The 23,659-nt window shown below is 35.7% G+C and overlaps 1 protein-coding gene across 11 annotated transcripts in view; it reads right to left on the minus strand.

Moving 5' to 3' along the window:
* Eps8 (epidermal growth factor receptor pathway substrate 8) overlaps positions 1–23,659 on the minus strand; it is a 168,824-nt gene that overhangs the window by 31,593 nt on the left and 113,572 nt on the right. For all 11 annotated transcript variants that reach the window (XM_047549461.1, XM_047549464.1, XM_047549457.1 and 8 more), the window contains 10 exons: positions 23,190–23,257; positions 21,975–22,136; positions 21,698–21,847; positions 18,590–18,672; positions 17,891–18,027; positions 14,799–14,872; positions 13,234–13,360; positions 8,495–8,583; positions 8,054–8,128; positions 1,869–2,017 (listed from right to left, as the gene is read on the minus strand). In XM_047549461.1, coding sequence (XP_047405417.1) covers positions 1,869–2,017; positions 8,054–8,128; positions 8,495–8,583; positions 13,234–13,360; positions 14,799–14,872; positions 17,891–18,027; positions 18,590–18,672; positions 21,698–21,847; positions 21,975–22,136; positions 23,190–23,257 — 1,114 coding nt within the window. The remainder of the gene's footprint in view (positions 1–1,868; positions 2,018–8,053; positions 8,129–8,494; positions 8,584–13,233; positions 13,361–14,798; positions 14,873–17,890; positions 18,028–18,589; positions 18,673–21,697; positions 21,848–21,974; positions 22,137–23,189; positions 23,258–23,659) is intronic.

Below are 23,659 nucleotides of genomic sequence, written 5' to 3' on the forward strand. Positions count from 1 at the left end.
TTTAACAGATTTAAGAAATCTATTAAAGCAGTTTTATATAATGATATAAAAGCTGTATTATAGAGTATACAGTATGACATATTGATACATGAATAATAGACAAGTAAATATATAACAGATATATAGAAAATTTAGATAATAATTTCACTATAAAAGCAAAAACTAGTGTTTTTAATGAATTTCTGTAAACCATTCAAAGTATAAATTATATACCAATACAAGTAGTCAAAAAGAAAATAAGTGGGAAAGATTTGTATGTTTTTTTTTTTAATTTTTTTTTTATTGTATACAAATGGGATACATGTTGTTTCTCTATTTGTACATAGAGTCAAGGCATACCATTTGTGTAATCATACGTTTACATAGGGCAATGATGTTTATTTTTTTTCCTTCCCCCCCACCCCTCCCACCCCTCTATACAGTCCTTCTTTCCTTCATTCTTACTGCTCTCCTTATCCCTAACCCTAAACCTAACCCTAATGTATGTGTTTTAATAGAAGAAAAAAGAAAACCATTTTGTGAAAATAAAATGCTTTAACTTGTACCTGATTTATCGAATTAATCCAATCAACTTTTTTAAAAGAGAAAACAATGTATGAATGGATCCATAACTTTACACCACCCAAAAGCATTAAGACAAAGTTCAAAGTGACCAAGTAGACTAACTATACTGAATGACTGACTCCAAGTAGAATAAAAAGATTTTGATAAATGAGCAAGCAAAAACTATTCACACATGAAATTAGAAATATTTTTATAAACTGATTTACTTGGCAAGTGCTAGCCTTATACTTGTTAATGATTTGTCTTTCGCAGTAACTTTATTGAAAAATGCACAATTCCGAAAATTATCCACTCTTCCCCTATAGTGCCACTGAGACTGTTCTGGTCCTGGAGGATGCTGATGCTAAGCAATCTCTACTACAGCATGCATTTCCCAGAATGCTGCTGTCTCCAGTCACTAGACCCAACTACCAGACTGATCCTTTGGAAACAGAGATGTGGTCATGTCATACTTCTCTTCAGTTACTCCACAGCCTTCAGAATCAGGCCCCGGTTCCCTCACGGCCTTGGAAACCTTCTGACCTACCCAGCTTACCTCAGACATAACACACTCCTTTTCCATCCCTCCTCCAGCCATCCTCCACCCACAGTTCATCTCCAGATAAACCCATCACTCACTCTCCCTGCTCTGAACGTCCCTGCTTCCTGCTTTTCCTCGTGCCTTTCTTTCTGATGGGAAGGACATTCCCTGCTACACAACAGAGAGATTCTACTTATCCTATTCAAAGGCAGTTTGACAAAGGAAACATAAACATTGACTCCAGAGTCAGATGGCTAGGTTCATGTCCCCCCACTCTGTCACACATAGTGTGACTCTGAGCGAATTACTTAACATCTCTGATCCTCACTTTCTTCATCTATAAAATAGGGATAGTAACAGTATCCATGTAAGCTGTATGGAAGAATACGTAGCAAACACTGTGGGTGGAACACTATATATATATGTGTGTATATATTGTATATACATACCTTACCTACTAGAATTATTATCTGTTGATTTTAAATGCCAGCTTTTTCACAAAAGCTAATTATCCTCCTCCCTCAGTCCTCTTCCCGATCCACCCTGCCAACCAACCACATTCTGCTTACCCCTTGCTCACGGCACTCACCAAGGCTTACACTACATAAACTTCAACCTCCTTCACGTTAGACTTTAAGCTCTTTAAGCCTGGGCTTTTTCATCCTATAACACCTAGTCTTTCACAGCCTTCAGACATAGAAGGCTAGATAAATGTATCATTAGATGAATGCAACAAAGAACAATACTTATAGCAGTATGGTTATTAATGCTAAATTCATGTTACCTGGCTTTCATCCAACTTTCTCCCAGTGACATCCACAGCTGCCGTTCATCAGTATTGACAGTATAATTTAAGAAATCAATTGTGTCCTTGGTCAAGAGGGGGCTGAGTACTGAACTGGCTAGTTCAGGACCCCCTGTTGCCTGAACCACCTGGAATGATAAAGAATTTTTTAGCAAGAAGATGACTATTACTTCTGTATTTTCCAATTGTGTAGATAAAAACCCATGTCAAAAACAAGCACTGTTTTTATATATTCAAATTAAATTTTTATTTTGTTAAACACACTACCGAATGAAAAGCAGCTTAATAAATCAACTTGTTGCTGGGCATAGTGGCACACACCTGTAATCCCAGTGAGTTGGAATTTGAAACAGGAGTTCGTAAGTTCAAACACAGTCTCAGTAATTTAGTGAGGCCCTAAGCAATGTAGTGAGACCTCGTCAATAAATAAATGGGGCTGGGGAGGTGGTTCAGTGGTTCAGAGTCCCTGGGTACCAAAATAAATAAATAAATAAATAATCCACTTGTGGGCTGGGATTGTGGCTCAGTGGTAGAGCACTCACCTAGCATGTGTGATGCACTGAGTTTGATTCTCAGTAACACATAAAAATAAAGATTTGTGTCCATCTACAACTAAAAACACAAAATTAAAAAATATAATAACTTGTCCAGTCCAATGGTGCCTTAAAAAAATCTAAAAAGATAACAGTTTAAAAGTGACTGGTATCCACATATTGATTCTGTGACTGTATTTTTCCTGAAAAATATTAACAGTTATGCAGAAAATTTTTCATCAGTTAATTTCACTATGATTTTTGGTATTTTTAAATATATGCATTTCAACCAGCAAATCTATTATCCCAACTTGAAAAATATGGTTCCAGAAATGAAAACTGTTGAAATGAACGTTGAATTATTAGTCCATGGCTATGCCTAGTCAGATGTAAAAAAATAAAAGGATCTGGGAGAAAGGAGACAGAACCTTGAGAACAGGTACTCTAATCTATGGCATTTCCCCCCAGAATTTAATTCCAGGAAATTTATTTGATTGAATATGGATAATTTAATGACTAGCATAAACAAACAGTGCCATCCTCTGATAAGCAGAATGAAGAGAAGTGGAGATCCAAACACTGCTTCACACTTACTCCTCAAGAGCTACTTCCTGGCTAAAGAGCAGTTACCTCCTAAAGCAGAAACCAGAACTCATAAAAATCTCACCTTCTCAGGGATGAGGCATAAGAAGAAAGGAGTTTTTTTTTTTCAAATGGCTTCAGATCAAGAGTCAATTTCTCTTCCAGTATCCAGATGGTACAAGTGTACTATGCTGTTCTATGCCTCTGTATTTGCAGATGCTGTTCCCAGTTTCCTAGAAGACCCTCCTCCATCAGTCAGACCCTCCCAGGTACCACCTCTCCAGGGAAGCCTTAACCGCACAGCTAAACCCTGAACACAGCCTCCCACCATGCCACCTCCTCAAAACAATTTATGCATATTAGTAACATTTTACATTGTAATTTATGGCTTATTTTTCAGTTTCCTTTCATTTGAGGGTGAAGACTAAGACTTATTTGACTTTGAATTGCAAAAGACACAAATGAAAATACAGAAAAGATGATGGATAAAGGAGGTAGTCTGACTCTTGTTTGAGAACAAAACTTACCCTGACTACCCAGAACAGTAAATTTTAACTTCCAAGCCCTATAAGCATTTCCAGAAAACAAGTAGAGATGATTAAGAGGAAAAACCTGACGGAGTAAAGACATAGAGGAATATTACATAGGGAAGAGGAAATGAAAGAAAGGTAAATAAAAGGCTATGGTCACAGTCCCCATCAAGAATGAGCAGGCAAAAGCATGAAGCTGTGGCTCTGCTTGTACTGCGAGCTAAGGGTGGGAGAGCGACTCACTAGGTTGAAACCACTAAGTTCTGCCTGGCCCCTGAATAAATATCCCTTTCCCACCTGTCCAGGTAATGTGCCTGGCCCCATAGGGAGAAATGTAGTTACAGAAGTGTTATGATTGGGCAGACTGTTAATAAGGAGTCATTTTTTTTAGAAAGGGAGAGATAAGATAAACCGATGTTTTTAGAAACACTGATTACTTGTGGATTAGGGAAAACAGTCTCACCATTTTATAGTTTTACTCTGCAATGACTAGATTTCTACTGACAAGTTGTGAACAATAAAAAGGGTGAAGAGAAACTGCTTTCTAGACAATACTTCCTATCATCCAAACTAAGATAGGATCAAAGGTATGCCAAAGAATACAAAGACCAAATGATACAAATTTTGTTAATGAGCTAGTATTTGTTACAGAACAAGAATTATTGAATCATAATTAGATAAGCAGAAATCTGATGCTCTGTATGGAGCTTTGGGTGGACACCGATGCAGCCTTGGACTTCCATCTTCTCACCTCCTGCTGCCCATCTTCTGACACTCATTCTAATAATGCTACTTAGTTTTCTATGTTTGTAAAGCAATGCTCTTCAAATCCTACCTCACGTCTTGTCAAGTTGCCCCCAGGGAAAGAAGGATGAAATCTATCTCTTTTTGTTACTCTGATCTCTCTCTTTTTTAAAAATGTTTTTCTACTGTCCAAGAAAACCTTGAAATGTTCAGTATGCCCCATTTTTGATAAATATTAAAGAACTCAAAGACCACAGCCTTCCATGCTATACATTGAATCAGCATCTGCTTCATATGCTGACCATTCTTAGTCTTTGGAAAACACCACAAAAATGAAAGAGCAGCATGAATGATTCTCATAACTACTGCTGCTCTTCTATGATCATTTGTCCTTTTGAAAGGAGGAACCACTTACAGCCAACCACGCCACATAGTCCTGAGATTTTGCATATGATGTGAAACTCTTTCCTCCTGGAGGCAATTAAAAGAAAGAGTTTCTGCCTTCTTTCTACTCTTCCTTCACTTGCCCTCCCCCATTAAAAGGGAAATGAATGATCAAATTCATAGAATTATAGAGAAAGGTGCTTGGCAGCCCACTCTTCTTTGGGATCTGTGTGGACAACCAACCATTATTCCATCTGCATTCTGCTGCCAAGATCTACCCCAGTTCCAGCACTTTTCTGTATATACTCTTATGGTTTGGATGTGAGGTATCCCCCAAAACCTCATGTGACAAAATGCAAGAAGGTTTGGAGGACAAATGATTGGGTTTTGAGAGTCTTAACCTAATTAATGAATTAATCCCTGAAGGGATTAACTGAGTGGTAACTGGAGGCAGGTGGGCTTCAGCTGGAGAAAGTGGGAATTGGTGCGTGGCTTTGGGGCATATATATTTGTATCTGGCCTGAGGAGTCTCTCTCTGCTTTCTGATCACCGTGATGTAAGCTGCTTCTCTTCACCACCTCTGCCGTCATAATGCTCAGCTTCACCTTGAGCCCCGAGGAGTGGAGCTGGCCTTCTTAGATTAAGATCTCTGAAACCATGAACCCTCAAATAAACCTTTCTTTCTTTACAATTGTGCTGGTGGGGTCATTTAGTCACAGCAGCAAAATAGCTGACTAAAACAACTCTTCATTTAATTCTCGGCTATATTATAGGGTAAGATGGTCTTACCAAATACCAACTTGAGAAAACTGTGATTAAATTAATATGCAAATATAAGAAATATAAAATAGTAAGAAGAGCATATAACAGACCTATTTCATTAAACACACAGGGAAAATCATACCTAAATATTGAAAATCTAGGAAATGAAGCTGTGTATGTTGGCCTCTGGCACAAGAGGCATAATCTTTGCTGGATAAACTCACAGAACCATTCAGCTTACAAAGGGAAGAAATGTTTCCAATAAATTATTTTCAAGTTTTAAAAACTATACCTCATACAAAAATATATGTGTATGAGCAAAGATATTTTGGGGCAAGTCATATGTGCTTATCAATATACCTTAGCACACAGTAGGCAGGGCAAGACTGCTAATTGTTTCCTGGCACCCATTCACTTCTTCCTTTTGGAAGAGAAGCCTCCACATTTCAGATGGTATGTGGCCTCCTAGATGGAGATTGTATTCCTTAGCAGTTAGGTGTGGTCATGTGAGGAAGTTCACACAAACGATATGGGAAGAAATTATCAGTTTAAGTTTGGAATCACCTTTTTAATGAAAAAGCTGTCTGCCCTGCACTTTACCTATATTTGGCTATCACAAAGACCAGGAAGTAAGTCAGCTTTCACTATAGAGACAGTCGACAGTTACTAGATTCCTCCTGTTGGAAACATTTTCTTCGCTTGGCTTCCAGAATACAACAATTTTCTTCTTTTTCTTCTCCTCCCTTACTGTCCCTTATCTTTGCTGGTTCTTCCCAATCTCCTACCATTGGAAATACCCAGGGCTCAACCAGTCCTTTTGGTCTACTTTATTTACAAACACAATCTTATTGACATCATCTAATGCTGTGTACATACAGATGATTCTCAACTGTACATCTCTAGGCCAAATTTCTCCATTGAACTCCAAATCCATATACTCAACTATTGATTCAAATTTTCCCATTTGGATACAACTCAGTTTTGACATGAGTAAACATGAATTCCTTGACTTCCTCCAAAAATCTCTTCTGCCCACTGCCTTTCCTTCTTAGTCAATAATCACTCCATCCTGCTAGTCTTATGCCAAAGGAGGGATTGGTAGATCTTGCCTAGTACATGCAAACCACCAGAAAATTAAAAACCAGAATCAGACTTTCTCTTGCCACGTCCAATGCCAGCTGGTCCAACCACCATAATCTCCCATCTGGATTATGTTAACAGCCATCCTGGCCCATTCTTCACCCAAATTTCTAAAACTGCAGCCAGAGCAGTCCTTTTCTGCTGAAAACTAGCCAAGTATCAAAGGTCTCGCCAGTCATGTAAGGAACAATAAGATGTGTCCTCAGGTTACTTTAGTGCCTTCTAATCCTATCTCCTTCTAATCTTTATCCCCTCATTTTGTTCAAGTCACAATACCTATGCATTCTAAGAACATGCTTTGCATGTTACCACCTCAGAGCATTTACACTAGCCTTTCTTTGTTTGAAACTATTTCCTTCAGAAATCAATATGACTCACTCCTTACTTCCCTTACTCCAACGGCATCTTCTCAGTGAGGTTTCCCTAACCAACCCTATTCATAAAGGGTGACACTTCATGACACAAACACAAAACATGTATGTAGCCACCTATGGCACGCCGTGCTCTTCTTCCCTGCCCTATTTTTTCACATAACATCTAATTTTTTAGAAAACTTAACTGTACTATTTGTGCATTTATTTATTTACTATATCGGTTGCCTCTCCAACATTACAATATAAGTTTCAAGAGAGTAAGAATTTTTGTATGTCTGTTTCTCATGAGCTTCTGTAATGCCAATTACATAGGAGGCTCTCAAAAGGCATTTGTTGGATGAACACAAAAAGAATAAACATTCCAGAAAATGAAAGAAGACTTTAATGTAAAGAATTTGGGTCCTCTATAACTTCATAGGGCAAAGTCATCCATCCATCACTTGACTTTTCATGATTAGCCTAGTTTGAGAGAGATAAAAATGCCTGTATCACTGGGTGCAGTGACACATGCCTGTAATCCCAGCAGCTCGAGGGCTGAGGCAGGAGGATTAGGAGTTCAGAATCAGCCTCAGCATCTTACTGAGGACTTAAGCAACTCAGTGAGACCCTGTCTATATAAAATACAAAAAAGGCTGGAGATGTGACTCAGTGATTAAGTGACTCTGGATTCAATCCCCAGAACCAAAAAAAAAAAAAAGTCTGTATCATTTAAGGTGCTTTATAATATATACCAGTGGGTTCTGAAACAACAATATCCAATAAGTCTTTATTTCTTTTCATTTACCTAGACATACCAGTTTCTTAATCTCTAAAATAAGGTGGTTTTGTCGTTGTTGTTATTGTTGTTGTTGTTTTGGCTTTGCAGTGCTGGGGATTTGAATTCAGGGTTTTTTATCTGCTAGATAATACCACTGAGCTACATCCCCAGGTCTAAAAAAAGTGCATGAACTCCCTATTTCTAAAGTTCTTTTAAATTCTCAAATTTCACATTGTTAGTGTTTACACAGATGGTAAGAAAACAGCAAGATAATGAAGAAAAACTGACGAGATAAATAGTGCAGACTCATGGCTAAAAAGCATACTAAGAATGATTTACTAAATTAATAAAATCTCACCATATTTAATGGAGTAAACAAAAAATGAACCAAATCGGCAGCACTGGGGTTCTGGATATGAGACTTCAGTTTGGCCTGTAACATAAGAAAATAAACATGCATTTCTAAGATGTAATCAAGTAAAAAAATAGACACTTAAGGAGATCTGATGTCGATTCAGAGGAAGAGTTATTTACCACTGGTTTTACTTTTAGTATATTCACCAGCCTGGAGACATTGAGAGTAAAGAAATTAGCTTAAAAAATAGGGGTCATCATTTTTTTACTAAGTTTCTTAGATATACAAATTTTACAATTTGTTGTTTAAGACCAATTAAAACATGAAGAAAAAAAAATAGATAACATCAATTTTCCCTCTTAATTTAATTTTCAGGAATCTCCTGGCTAGGTTTGATCTTTTTCATTTATTCCTTTGATTTATATATAAATAATCTGCACTTACCAGAAGGTTAAATCCATGCTTAAACTTCTGGAAACAGTCAACAAATTCATCAGGAGGTGGAGGTTTTGCCCTCAGTGTTAAAACACCCTCTAATGAAACAAATAGGGGAAAATAAGAATGAAGTTTCGAGAAAAAGTTTTAAATAATAAAAATATCATATTCACGTCTTCAAAGTTTTATAACACCAGACATGCAACCTAGTTACTCTGCCATATCTCATAGTGTAACTGTAATGAGGTGAGATGATCCAAAGTTTGAGTGGCTTCTTCTACCCTGTCACATTACCAAGGACTCACCTGATTCCATATGTATGTATGAAAGCCTTCTATGCACTAGTCACTCTACTGCTCATTGCAAAGATTAAAAATGAATAAGTTATAAGTCCTACTCTGAAGGATCTTAAAATACAATGGATGACATAAATCAGAAAGAGATATGCCAAACTAGTATCGTGAGAAGAAACTACACCTGATTGGTAGGTGGGAAAACGTATACCTAAAAGATGTTTCTGGAGGACAGTAACTTTTAAGATGAAATTTGAGAGTTGTCCCCCACACCCCACAGGGCAATTTGTGGAAATCATCATGGCTGGATGAAAACAGCATATGGAAAAGGAATTTGCAAGTACATGCAATAACAAACATTAAGCCAGAGAAACATGGGAATGGACAGGTACATTAAAGTAAGGTGTAGATGATCTTGACTTGCCAGGGCGAGGAATCTGATTAAATCAATAAAACGAGGAACTAACATGCATTATAGCAGAAGGATAAAGTGACACAGAGCTTTAGGAAGAGTTTTCTCACAGCATGAAAGGGATGAAGATTGCTTAGAAAGCTGGGTTAAAAAGACATAATCATTTAAACTGGATGCTACTTATGAAAAGGAAAAAAGGGGGAAATGAATGCAAGAGACATTGAGAAAATAAAGTCATGGAAGAATCTGTGGTTCTGAATCAGGTTGAACAAGAGGATAGTTTGTTCTTTACAAAGAATACAGGAGGAAGTGGTTGATTGAGACACCATGAAGCAACACTTAGGTTCAAAATATATGGAGGTGAGGTATGCGCAGATGTGCACATCTGGAAGACAATACTAAGTGCCAAGTGCTTCTTATATTGGTAAACAAAGATCTGGAAATCACCCATAATGGGAGGGACATTTATTGACTTGTTTTTTTTTTTTTTTTTGTATATTTCAAGCTATACCACTTGCCAAAAGAAGTATAAATAATACTTCCATATTTATAATTTTATATATTTTGAGGCATTTTAAATAGCTGAAATGCAGCAAACTTCAAAATTATTTTTATGTGACTTTATATGTGAATGTACTGTTTGGAATTGTATAATAATAAATTCAAATCCATTGACCTTTTTAAGCGTTTTAATGAGAAATCGACTCTTTCATTCAAAAAATAATGAGGTTCTCCCCATTTGTGTACAATGAATCAAAATGCAGTCTATAAAAAAATGAGGTTCTATATTTATAATAAAATTAATCCACATAAGAGAACAGAGCTACAAATTTCTTTACCAGACACTAATTTTATAACTGATATAATGAAAACTAAAGATACAAGGTCACTACCTAAATCACAGAGTCTCTGTGATTTATACAGTGCATCCCAAGATTTTTCTTCACTACAGCCAGCCTGAACCAAAATTAGTTCTTTCCTGGGCTCATCTTCACTGTTTAAATATCTGGTGCTATCCCCAAACTAAATAAGGGACCTTGGTTCATAGTCAATGAGCTTTGCTAACCAGTTCAAAGGGCAGAAATTTTCACCATTTAGAATGATATTAGCAATGGGTTTAGCGTAGATGGCCTTTACAATGTTAAGGAATGTTCCCACTATCCCTATTTTTTCTAGTGTTTTGAGCATGAAGGGGTGCTGTATTTTATCAAATGCTTTTTCTGCATCTATCGAAATAATCATGTGATTCTTGACTTTAAGTCTATTGATATGGTGAATTACATTTATTGATTTTCTGATGTTGAACCAACCTTGCATCCCTGGGATGAAACCCACTTGATCATGGTGCACTATCTTTTTAATATGTTTTTTTATGCGATTTGCTAAAATTTTGTTTAGAATTTTTGCGTCGATGTTCATTAAGGATATTGGTCTGAAATTTTCTTTCCTCGATGTGTCTCTGTCTGGTTTAGGAATCAGGGTAATATTGGCTTCATAGAATGAGTTTGGGAGAGTTCCCTCCTCTTCTATTTTCTGGAATACTTTGAGAAGTATTGGAATGAGTTCTTCTTTAAAAGTTTTGTAGAACTCGGCTGAGAACCCATCTGGTCCTGGACTTTTCTTTGTTGGTAGGCTTTTGATGACTTCTTCTATTTCATTACTTGAAATTGGTCTATTTAAATTGTGTATGTCCTCCTCGTTCAGTTTAGGCAATTCATATGTCTCTAGAAACCTGTTGATGTCTTCGAAATTTTCTATTTTGTTGGAGTATAGGTTTTCAAAATAGCTTCTAATTATGTTTTGTATTTCGGTCGTGTCTGGAACAAGGCAGGGATGCCCTCTTTCACCACTTCTATTCAATATCGTCCTTGAAACTCTAGCCAGAGCAATTAGACAGACCAAAGAAATTAAAGGGATACAAATAGGAAAAGAAGAACTCAAACTATCCCTATTTGCTGATGATATGATGGTATACTTAGAGGAACCAGGAAATTCCACCAGAAAACTTTTAGATCTCATAAGTGAATTCAGTAAAGTAGCGGGATATAAGATCAATGCACATAAATCGAAGGCATTTTTATATATAAGCGATGAATCTTCAGAAAGAGAAATTAGGAAAACTACCCCATTCACAATAGCTTCGAAAAAAATAAAGTATTTGGGAATCAATCTCACAAAAGAGGTGAAAGACCTCTACAATGAGAACTACAGAACACTAAAGAAAGAAATTCAAGAAAACCTTAGAAGATGGAAAGATCTCCCATGTTCTTGGATAGGAAGAATTAATATTGTCAAAATGGCCATACTACCAAAAGTGCTATACAGATTCAATGCAATTCCAATTAAAATCCCAATGATGTACCTTACAGAAATAGAGCAAGCAATTATGAAATTCATCTGGAAGAATAAAAAACCCAGAATAGCTAAAGCAATCCTTGGCAGAAAGAGTGAAGCAGGGGGTATCGCAATACCAGATCTTCAACTCTACTACAAAGCAATAGTAACAAAAACGGCATGGTATTGGTACCAAAATAGACAGGTGGATCAATGGTACAGAATAGAGGACACGGACACAAACCCAAATAAATACAATTTTCTCATACTAGACAAAGGGGCCAAAAATATGCAATGGAGAAAAGATAGCCTCTTCAACAAATGGTGCTGGGAGAATTGGAAATCCATATGCAACAGAATGAAACTAAACCCATATCTCTCACCATGCACGAAACTAAACTCAAAATGGATTAAGGATCTCGGAATCAGACCAGAGACCTTGCATCTTATAGAAGAAAAAGTAGGTCCAGAGCTTCAACATGTCGGCTTAGGACCAGACTTCCTCAACAGGACTCCCATAGCACAAGAAATAAAAGCAAGAATTAATAACTGGGATAGATTCAAACTAAAAAGCTTTCTCTCAGCAAAGGAAACTATCAGCAATGCAAAGAAAGAGCCTACAGAGTGGGAGAAAATCTTTGCCAATCATACTTCAGATAGAGCGCTAATCTCCAGAATCTATAAAGAACTCAAAAAACTCTACACCAAGAATGTAAATAATCCAATTGACAAATGGGCTAAGGAAATGAATAGACCCTTCACAGAAGAAGATATACAAGCAATCAACAAACATATGGAAAAATGTTCAACATCTCTAGTAATAAGAGAAATGCAAATCAAAACCACCCTAAGATTCCATCTCACCCCAATTAGAATGGCAATTATCAAGAATACAACCAACAACAGGTGTTGGCGAGGATGTGGGGAGAAAGGTACACTCTTACATTGCTGGTGGGGCTGCAAATTAGTGCAGCCACTCTGGAAAGCAGTGTGGAGATTCCTTAGAAAACTTGGAATGGAAACACCATTTGACCCAGCTATCCCACTCCTTGGCCTATACCCAAAGGACTTAAAATCAGCATATTACAGAGATACAGCCACATCAATGTTCATAGCTGCTCAGTTCACAATAGCCAGATTGTGGAACCAACCTAGATGTCCTTCAATTGATGAATGGATAAAGAAAATGTGGTATATATATACAATGGAATATTACTCAGCCATAAAGAACGATAAAATTATGGCATTTGCAGGCAAATGGATGAAACTGGAGAATATCATGCTAAGTGAGATAAGCCAATCTCAAAAAACCAAAGGAAGAATGATATCGCTAATAAGTGGATGATGACACATAATGGGGGGTGGGAAGGGTTAGTGTTGGGGTTGGAGTTGGGTTTAGGGAGGGGGGGCAGGAATGGAGGAAGGAAGGACTGTATAGATGGAGGGGAAGGGTGGGAGGGGAGGGGGGGAAGGGGAAAAAATGGCAAAATGAATCAAACAACATTACCCTATGTAGATTTATGATTACACAAATGGTATGCCTTTATGCCATGTACAGACAGAGAAACAACATGTATCCCATTTGTTTACAATTTTATAATTAAAAAAAATATATATAAAAAAAAAAAAAAAAAAAAAAAAAGGGCAGAAATTCTACTTAGAACTGGAGTTTTGAATAGTCTTTAGAAGATTAAGAAAGCCCAACTTACCTCCTGGCCCTTTTTTTTTACTTTTCTTAGTTTTTTTCCTTTTAGAAAGCTCAGAAAATGCTTCAGCTGCTTTTTGGAGCTTTGTGATAAAAAATTCAATGTCATCCAAAATATGGTTCAAGATTTGCTGGAATTAGAAATTACAGAATAAAATATAGAACAATGCAAAGCAATTCTTTTTTTGCTGTATAATGCTAGTCAGTAAAGAACAGAAAGTTAAAAAAGAAAAGAGAACGAAACAACTGTAAATGCAGATTTTAAGTTGATCACTAATTCTAGGAAAAAGAACTGAACTAAATATACCTGTGGCTAATGTCTGACTTCTGCATTTTTCTTTAGCTTAATTTTGATATATTTTCAATGTCATCAGGAAAGCATTCACAGTATCTACTCAGATTATTAATTATTTTCAATTACTCTAATTTTCTCATTGTGTTCTCCCACACAAAGTGAGGGGGAAATTCTAAGAAATGTTTTGTTAGAAGAGCACTGAGCACTTTCATTTTACTAATAAATGTCCTAATAAAGCACTGACAATAGTATTTCATGGAATTAAAGGTTCTCTGAATGCTGTGATTACCTAATAAACAAATAGCTGATAGGAAAAATAACAGGCATTGTGGGCTGGCAGTATAGATCAGTAGTGGAGAGCTTGCCTAGCATGCCTCACATGAGGCCCAACAAACAAAACATAAAAAGAAAGAAAGAAAGAAAAATGGGAAGTAACAAGAATTTCTACATGGTAAAATAGAGTTAATAATACGTGTACTTTCAGGGATCACTGGATAATTAACTACCTTAAATATTGTACATCTATATGTCTTACATACTGTAGTTGTTGACTTTCTCTAATCTGTGTGAAACTTGTTCCTATGTTTCATACAGACTAGAATTAGGGGTTGGATAATGTTTAACATGTAATTGTGTGATGTAAAACTTAAGTGCCAAGTTTCAAATTCCTTCAAGTATTTGTTTCTAAATAAACAGGAAAATGCATATATATAAAAAGTAATTATGTTAATATCATATTCTATAATTACATCACAAGACATTGTCACCCTACCAGTAAATTATTACAGGGAAATAAAAAGCATTACCCCTTACAAAGCATTAACATTTACATATTTACATATTTACCATTAAAATTTACCTATTTGTCCTTTAAAATGCCATTTAACTGTTGCTGTAGCATTCTAAAATAAAGTCTTAATAAACCCCAAGACATATTAAAAAGATATCTCAGGTATGTTTTACAACTCTGAGCAAAGACAAACTGAAATATCCCTCCTATCTAATAATTTGGTCTCAATTCCTTTGTAAACTAATTAATGTCCTAGTTCTCACAGCCTAAAACTACTAAGCAAGTACTGGTAGAAAAACAAAATAGCTAAAGGGAAAAAGAAAGTAATTCAAAGAGCATAACCATCACTAGAAAAATAAAATATAATTTCCACAAAACACCTTTATTTAAATCACCTTATCTCACTCAGTGTATTATTTTTCCTCTTTAAAAAAAAAAAAAAAAAAAAAAAAAGCTAATGATCTAAGATGAATGTTGTACTTACCACATCCCTGTCAATTCGGGCTGCTGTCATCTCTGGGGTTTCTTCCTGCTCGTGATACTGCCGTGGTCTCTCAACTGAAGAAAGGAGAATCAAAGTCTGTAAGCCTTTTGTTAAGGTAATACCAATACGATTATTAAAACATGAAAACAGAATAGAAAAGAATGTCATGTGCAAAAGGGAACACCTAAACAGGATACATAAATCAAAAGTGCTCATCATCCAAAATGCCTCCTTGCCACAGCTATCGGGGCACTTGGGCAGAGGTAAAGTCTTGGCCTTCCCACCCCGATAATGTTTATTTGCCCTACAAGGCCCCTCTGTTCTCCCTCTTCCCTGTCAGTAACCCATGGAACCAATCCTAACTTGGTATTCTTTAATTCCTACGTAAGGAAGAAATATAAGCCAGTGAATAAGCATCTATTTCTCAAAAAGCAGCCAACTAAATTCTAACACAGCAGAGCTACAGATTTCTATGCATTCCAACACTGTGACCACAACAAAACTTTGGGAGTTATTGTTGTAATTAAGCTTAAATCCACAATGTTTGGCTCATTAATTTTAAGCCATATTCCTTAAGTCAGAAATACCTTCAAGAATTTGCAAATTCAAGAATAAATATCTCAAGAGCATTTGAGATACTAAGGCAGTTCAGTTGGCAAGAGCATGATGTTAGTCATGAGGTCACTATCATGAGCTCCTTCCTGGTATGAGTCAGTTAACACAACCACCAGACACCAGATAGCTGGTACAAATGTTTCATAGTAGATTAAATTTAAAAACACAAGGATGAAACAAAAGCAGCAAATCACAATGAAAGGAAATATAACTCATGATATAGCATCATGACTCATGATGCTTAATACAGAGAGATGCAAAAAAATACTGAAAACTCTGTATTTTTATACCTCCTCTATGTTAACATTACCCATAAGTGTAATATGGGCCAAAAAAAAAAAAAGGAAAAAAATTGCTGAGCCTTATGAAACTTAATTAGTAGCTATAACTACTTTAAAATCATTAGCATTTATTTATATGATATCCTGACAGTTAGCTGCTGCTTTATATACAGCTGCTATCTTGGCTACAGTTACTAGAGAAAGCAGAAACCCCAGAGAGGTCCCAAAATATCATCTGGAGGGCAGAGTGAGTGGGAGGTATGGTATCTCTAGGGCTCTGGCAGGTCTGAGGCACCATTGCTGCTAGTAACTTTTGGAAGTCATGGTAGTTCTACTGCAGGGTTTCCAAGAAGCTGTGTGGCCTGAGTTGGCCACAGTCTCAGAGGGATCAGAAAGATTCTCCTTTGCTGGTGGTTGGGGGTTCCAACTAAAACTGGCCTGGATTCAGACAGAACCTCATGTACTAAGAGTCGTGTTCTGTTTGGCCTGGAAGTTCTGAAAACCTTGCCTCACTGCAATTTGAACAGATGACACTGTAGAGAGTACTTCAGACAAAATCTAACAAGAGGAAAGGGAGGTGGGGTGGGAATCGGAAAGACAGTAGAATGAATTGAACATAACTTTCCTATGTTCATACATGAATACACAACCAGTGTAACTCCACATCATGTACAACCACAAAAATGGGAAGTTATTGGGCTGGGGATATAGCTCAGTTTGTAGAGTGCAAGCCTGTCAAGCACAAGGCCCTGGGTTCAATCCCCAGCATCACTTAAAAAAAAAAAAAAAAAGGTAAATTATATTCCAAGTATGTATGATATGTCAAAATATTTTCTACTTCATGTACAACTAAAAAGAATAAACAATTAAAAATAAATCTAATGAGAGCTTAGAAACACCTAGGAGTAAATTCTCTCTGTTGTAAATTAGGTTGGACATCTGCTCTTACAAGTTTGTTCAGAATGGCTATAAACTTAGGTTTACATGTAAACTTCTGAAAATATCTTGAAGAATACAAGAAGTTTAATAAATAGCAAATAATTCAGAAAAAAATAATAAACACAATTTAGCAAAATGAGAACAGCAAATTATATTTACAGTCCTGTTAGGTATTGTTTTGTTTCCTATTCACGGCAACCCATGAATTATCACCCCCATTTTAAAGATGAGGCTAAAGCACAGAGAAATAACATTCCACAGTCTCAGGCAGATCCAGGTCTCACTTCAGAGCTCAACTTCTGGTGGAGCAGATTCCAAGTAGAATTCAATGTCATTCAGTTTGGCAACTGAGTTACATTTCTTAACTACATTGCTAGATATTCTGTCTGAATAAGAATTTACTAGGTAAAGGATGAATGACTTAAGGAGATCCACTGAGTAGGAGGCAAGAGTAAGGTCCTTTGCATCAAATTTTAAATTGCTACATTATAATTTATTCCTCCCTAATAAATGAAGAGACTGGGCCGAATATATTTTAAGGTGTTTTTCAATCATAAAAATTTCAAATTCTTGTAAAATATTGTGACAAAAAGTATCATTAAGTTCTATGCTATAACTGTTCTTTAAAAACAATGCCAAAGGGGGCTGGGGTTGTGGCTCAGTGGTAGAGCACTTGCCTAGCACATGTGAGGCACCGGATTAAATTCTCAGCATCACATAAAAATAAATTAATAAATAAAGATATTGTGTCCATTAACAACTAAAAAAAATTTAAAAAAAACAATGCCAAAGGGAAATGAGATAATACACAGGCCCATCTGACAAGTTTAGCTCAAGGATGAAGTCTTTGTCCTTTCTCCATGCCCCTCCCACCAGTCACAGCTACTCTGTCCAGAGAGGGACAGAGCTAAGATCATAGTAAGTGCAAAGAATCTGTAGTACAGTCATAAAGAGAAGAGATCTGATGGTCTTTTGTTTGACATGTATTTTATTTCCATTTTTTTAGCTGTTAGTCAAGTATAACTTAGAATTGAAAAATAAAGACTTGATCCTAACAACATATTTATTAAATGATTGGTATGAATGCTTATAGACAATAATCTTAACAATAGTCAAGGATTAACTTTCCTTTTCTAAGACTTAAAAATTTTTTAAGTACTAACTTGAACTTTAGTTCACAAATCAGAATTTAAGAGCAAGTACTACATCAAAATCGAAAATAAGTGCTCATGGAGACTTAATCCTAGAGATACTCACAGTCCCCTTGGTCAGCGGCCCATGCTGACCAGGCTGCCACTCGACTTCTAACATCCACCTGGGTGACAGTCCCTGGTGGCACAGGTGCAGGAGCTCTGGGCGGAGGTGGTATGCCAGGGTCTGCTTTGGAAATCATCCTAAAAGAGATGAAAACAAACTGCACTCTCACCCTATTTCCATAACATGTCGATTCTCTCCATTTATTGTATTAGATCTTTAGCCTCAAAAAGAACTGTGCCAAGGGGTAATAAGGACTTCCTAACCACTTCACATTGGATCTATTTATAAATATGAATGAGAATGAAAAATACAGAAAAATTAAAATTCACCTGAAAACTAGGATGAATTTTTTTTTCCCTGGGTCTTGTGGGATTGGAAGGTTGAGGACCAATTACATGTCTAGTTTGTACGGCCTTAGGCTATCTTTTCTTAAAACACCACTCATCTGTGCCCCTCATCTGTCAATGACTCCCACACAAGTAGGAGAAGCCATGTCAGAGAAAGGCCAGACACGTGGAGAGAAAGGAAGGAGCAGACACACGCTGTTGACAACCTGCAAGAATATGTGAGTTGGGACTACAGGCTGTCATCTGTAAAGGAGAACAGTGTACCTCCACTGAAGATAAGTTTTTGAAACCTTTAAGAGAAAAAAAAGACACAAAGTCAATTCTACCCCTTAATACTTTTTAATGCTTTTACCTCAGGGCCTCAGGACGCCTTTTCTGTTTCCCTCCTTTACTGTCACTGATGGCGCTTTCAATATCTTCACTAATCAGGTTTGCCTGCAAGGACAGACAAGTTATCTGGAAGGCCATAGATCTTTCTTAGATTTAATATGTAGATTAAAACAGAAAAAGGGATTATATTCATTGTCTGAATTGATATGTATCCTGATGCTATAGTTTGGATCTTGAATGTCCCAAAAAACCCATGTGTTGAAGGCTTGGTTCCCAGCCTGTGGTGCTGCAGGGGGTACAGGAACCTTTATGAGGTGGGGCCCATGGGAAAAACAGGTGTGTGGGGATATTGGGAACCCAAGCCCCTTCTCGTTTTTTTTTTTTTTTTTTTTTGCTCCTGGCTGCCATGAGGTGAGCAGCTCCTCTGCGACAGATTCCCTGCCAGGAGATACTGTGCTACCATAAACCAAAAGGCAAAAGGGTTAGGCAACTATGGACTGAAAACTCTAAAACTGTGAGTTACAATAAACCTTTCCTTTTTAGAAGATTTTTATCTCAGATATTTTGTCATAGTGCTAGCTGACAAAGAGACTGTTACACTCATGGAATGAACCTCCACACTAGGTTGTACCTTTGCTGAGAACCACTTTATTTTATCATTTCAGGTAAAAGTTAACTTTCTGCAATCTTTCTAATATCTTTCCAGAAAGATCAACTAGTAAGTACATTTTCTTGGGAACCAATGTGAGATAAGCAGCTAAGAAATTTATTTAGTTTGGTCATGAAGTATATTTATAGCCAGTGATTATTACTGTTTATAAGATTACTGCTGATATATTCATCTACTATTTTTGTGCCTGCTTGTTCTTTATAATTATGCTTTTCTTAAATATGTATAATGTGTATTATTTTAGAGTAAGCACTGGTAATCATAAATTTTAGAGGTAAATGGACACTTCAAGATCATCTAATCTGTTCTATTTATTTTCTAGTTAATGAGACAAGAATACTTACATGAATACCAAGGTCATACCATTAGTGAAATGAAAGTACCAGTGACTCCCAGGTCAGTGTCACTTCTGTAACAATGTCTCAGTTCCACTAAGTTATTATAAATATATCAAAGGCTGTCTGCTGTGTATGACAGAAAAACTGATGATGCCCCAAAACACTGACCTTCTATGGGAAGACTATTATATTGCTAAGAAAAAAACTGCCACTAAAGTGGGCAGGACCACTATATGAAGTCCCATAATAAGCATTAAAATTCAAGAGTGATATTGCAAGATGATCCACATAAAAGAACCTGCATCCTATTTCCACTTATAAATATTATGTGTATATATGGATCTATATTTTTAATTAGGCAAAGGAAAAACATGTCTCACATAGGAAGTATTGCACCAATGAGTGTTAGTTACTCAGTGGTATGTGAACTTTATTCAGGACAAAACAGTATTTGGTAATTAGTATTTGAATCCATCACTATCATCATCCCATATCAAAGAAGGAAAGTCCTTTGTTCTCAAACTGAAATCCAGAAACTCCCTCAGCAGGGTATATCTCAGTCCCCAAGGAGAACACAGATGCAAACACTAAATCTGAAGTACTTTTTCACTTACTACTGTTTTTAAAACCACTGAATTAAATTTCACTACATTTTCAGAGCAAAATATTCATTTTAACATGTACTGATTTAAACACATCTAACCTTACAAAATTCTTTTTTTTTGTTTATTCAACAAGTATTTATTGAGAACCTATTATATATGTGTTTGTCAAATAAAAATAATAAATAAATCATATTTCTTTATTCCAGGCTGTGAACAAAATAGACAAATGTCCTGCCTAACTGGTCTCTAACTGTAGCAGAGAAGAAATATCCATAAATAAGTAAAAAGTAAATGCAGAATATAAAAAGCAGATGACAATAATGCTGTGGAGGAAGATAACACAAGGTAGAGGACAGAGAATGGCATGGGTATCCAGCTGCACGGGGCAGTCAACGTTCCTGGCAGACGAATCAAGAGAAAGGCCTCTGAGATGGGTCAGTGTGTCACACTGAGCAAGACTGGTCAGAGCTGCAGGGGACAGAAGAGCAGACTGTTTGGGAGCTGGGGACCCAAGTGGTCCACAGGAAGGTAACATGAAAAAACTACAACCTTACAAAATTCTTAACATAATCTGTGAATTTCTAAATGCACTGCAGTATATAAAAATCCGAAGAACTTAAAATACGCAAATTAACTAAATGTCACAGTTCCTTTCAAATAAGATTTTCAGTCATCTATGACATAAACTGAAATTAGAAGAAAACCGTAAAATACACTGTTTACACTCAGTCTTAATTTAGCTGTAACATTTTAATATCAAAGAAATACAGAAAAGATCAAGTGTTTACACTAGTCTTTCAGAATTTTTTATAAAAGTTACAAGTATATTTTAAATTATAAATAAATCCCTGCCTTGATAAAGTACCAATCAACACAAAATGATTTCCCTTTTAGAGAAATCAACTAAATAAAGACAGTTAAGGTTGAAGATAACTTCTAAGGTCTAATAAAGTATCACAAATTATAATCATTTGAAAATTACAGTATACTTTGAAATATAAAATTTCAGAAGATAGCCTGTTATTACTGGCAACTATGCTCAACTATTTTCACAGATCACTTAGGGATTACAAATCCTGAGCAATTATTCAAGTCACATAATTAAATGGTGAACTTTAAACCAATATCATGGGAAACGTCTCAGTGCTTCACTATAATAATACATACTATGTGATTAGTGCAGAACAAAATAGGATAGACACATGATTATTGTCTATGAAGCATGATTTTTGCAGATTTGATTTTTAATTTTAAGTATGTTTTTGATGAGAATTTAATATATTATCTATGCTTTTTAATCAAAATAAAAAGAGTAATCTGATTTTTAACATTACTTTAACCTCCTCTTTATTTACTTGGTATGGAAACCTTAAGAAAGATAGTAATGTATTTGTTTTCCATACAAAATTCTCATACTCTAAAATTCTAGTACCTAACATCTGTATTATTGTAATAGGTAGTTCAAAAGCTGACAGAACACCCGCTTAAAAGAGAAAAGAAATTCACCATTCTTTTACCTTAATCTCATCACACTGAAAAAGATGAAGATCTGGCTTGTTCTGGGTTGGCTCTTTGCACACCAGGGCAAGAATCGAATCATAGTTGCATGAATGCATGACAGCTTGGCAGTGCTGGATTGTGTTTAAAGGAAAATTCTCCAATTCATTCTAAAATAAAATAATCATTTTAGTTTTTAAAATTTTTACCCACTTTCAAATAATCTGATGTGACAGCACACATTAATATTTTTGGTGCTTTCTTGAAAACAAAATTATATAAACTTCACAAACTTGCCTTTGATTCTAAATCAATCAGGCTCACAGCTCTGTCATCCACTTGAAGGATCATATCTTGAGTCCACACTTTGCCCTTGGCATCAAGCAATTTCAGCTTCCTTATTCCATCATCAACAGTTATCATAGCATCTTTCCGATCCAAAATAAAGGTAGTCAGGTGCTTATGATTGACAAAAAAAAGGGAAAGTATTTATAAAACATACATACAAATTCGTAATATTTTATTTTTCAAAGGAAAGTAGAATTAAGGTAATTGAGGTCAATTAGCAGAGAAGAGAAGGATAAACACAAAGCACTTGATAATTTCATGGTTATCTGAGAATGAAGTCAAGCAGGTTTTTGTTGAATATAGAAAATGATGTCTTGATTCACAAGATAGCTAAAACTTTCATACTGAGCCATGTTTAACTACAATAACATGATATAAAAACAAATTCTTCAAAGTTTAAATAGCATTCTCTTAAGTAAACGTTTCCCTGTTTTGCTCTATTATAGTTATTTAAATACCACACAATAGCACATAATTTGTTTTGGCAAGTACAACACTCTGGACACTGATACCTCAGAGTAGCAAAGCAATTCTACTCTAACAACTGTCAAGCTTTCCATTCCATTGAAACCACTTACTGAAACAAAATGGTTTAAATTTAATTAAACATGCTTCAGATAAGTAGAAAACTGAAAATAAGAGCAACAAAAATTGCTCCTTGCTTAAATATTTTCCATTATAAGCAGGGATCACCTGGATTCCAATTAAAAGCAAATATCTTAAAATACAACAATAGAGAAAAAACAAAAAAGAAACTGTTATTTAAATAGAACTAATAAAGACCTTAGTTAAAACTAAAAATAAAACTAAAATGCTCACTGTATCAAGGCTGAATTTCAAGAAAATTTGAGGGTAAAAAATAGAAGCCTTTGTCTTATTTTAACTGATTTCAAATAGGGCCTGGAAACCTTAAGAAAGATATTAATGCATTTGTTTTGATTAATAACTAGTAGTTAATATTTCAATTTAATTGCTATGAAAAGAGAACAGAGACTAGCAAAAAACATTTATATGTAACATCTATTTGACAAAAATCTATAGGAAATGTCAACACTACTTAAAATACATTGTAAGAACGAAACAAAACATAATTCTGATTTTACTTCCAATCTTTATGTCCTTCAAGAGTCATTGTAAATAATACCAAACACCAAAGCATCTTACTTCAACTCGGTACTGGGATATATCTGACACACTGCTGACACTGTCCCTTGCATAATTCTTCCTTTGTTCTGAAAAATAAATTTTAAAAGCCATTATTTACCCACTAATAGGCTGAATTTCATGTATTGGTATCATATGACATCTCTAAAACTAGTCTATCTCATATATAAATACAGTAGCTGACAAGTCACCATTGTGTGGTACATATGAAAACACTCACTGTTCAGAGTAAAGCCAAAAGCCACAAAAAAGCATAAATGATATGCAAGAACTCTTTTACCCAATAAAATTTTTCAGAATTCCAAATGTTAAAAGGATTATAATTGTCTAAGAAAAAAAAGTTATTTCATCCAAAGGTTTTATTAATCAGGAACCTACTGTTTGACAAGAAAGATAAAAACTATTTTGTAAATTTCGTCTGCTGATGCACTAAGGTCAAAATACAATTATAAAAATTGTCATAGATACTG

This window comes from Sciurus carolinensis, chromosome 4 (assembly GCF_902686445.1).
Source record: "Sciurus carolinensis chromosome 4, mSciCar1.2, whole genome shotgun sequence".
In the NCBI taxonomy this organism is placed as follows: Eukaryota; Metazoa; Chordata; class Mammalia; order Rodentia; family Sciuridae; genus Sciurus; species Sciurus carolinensis.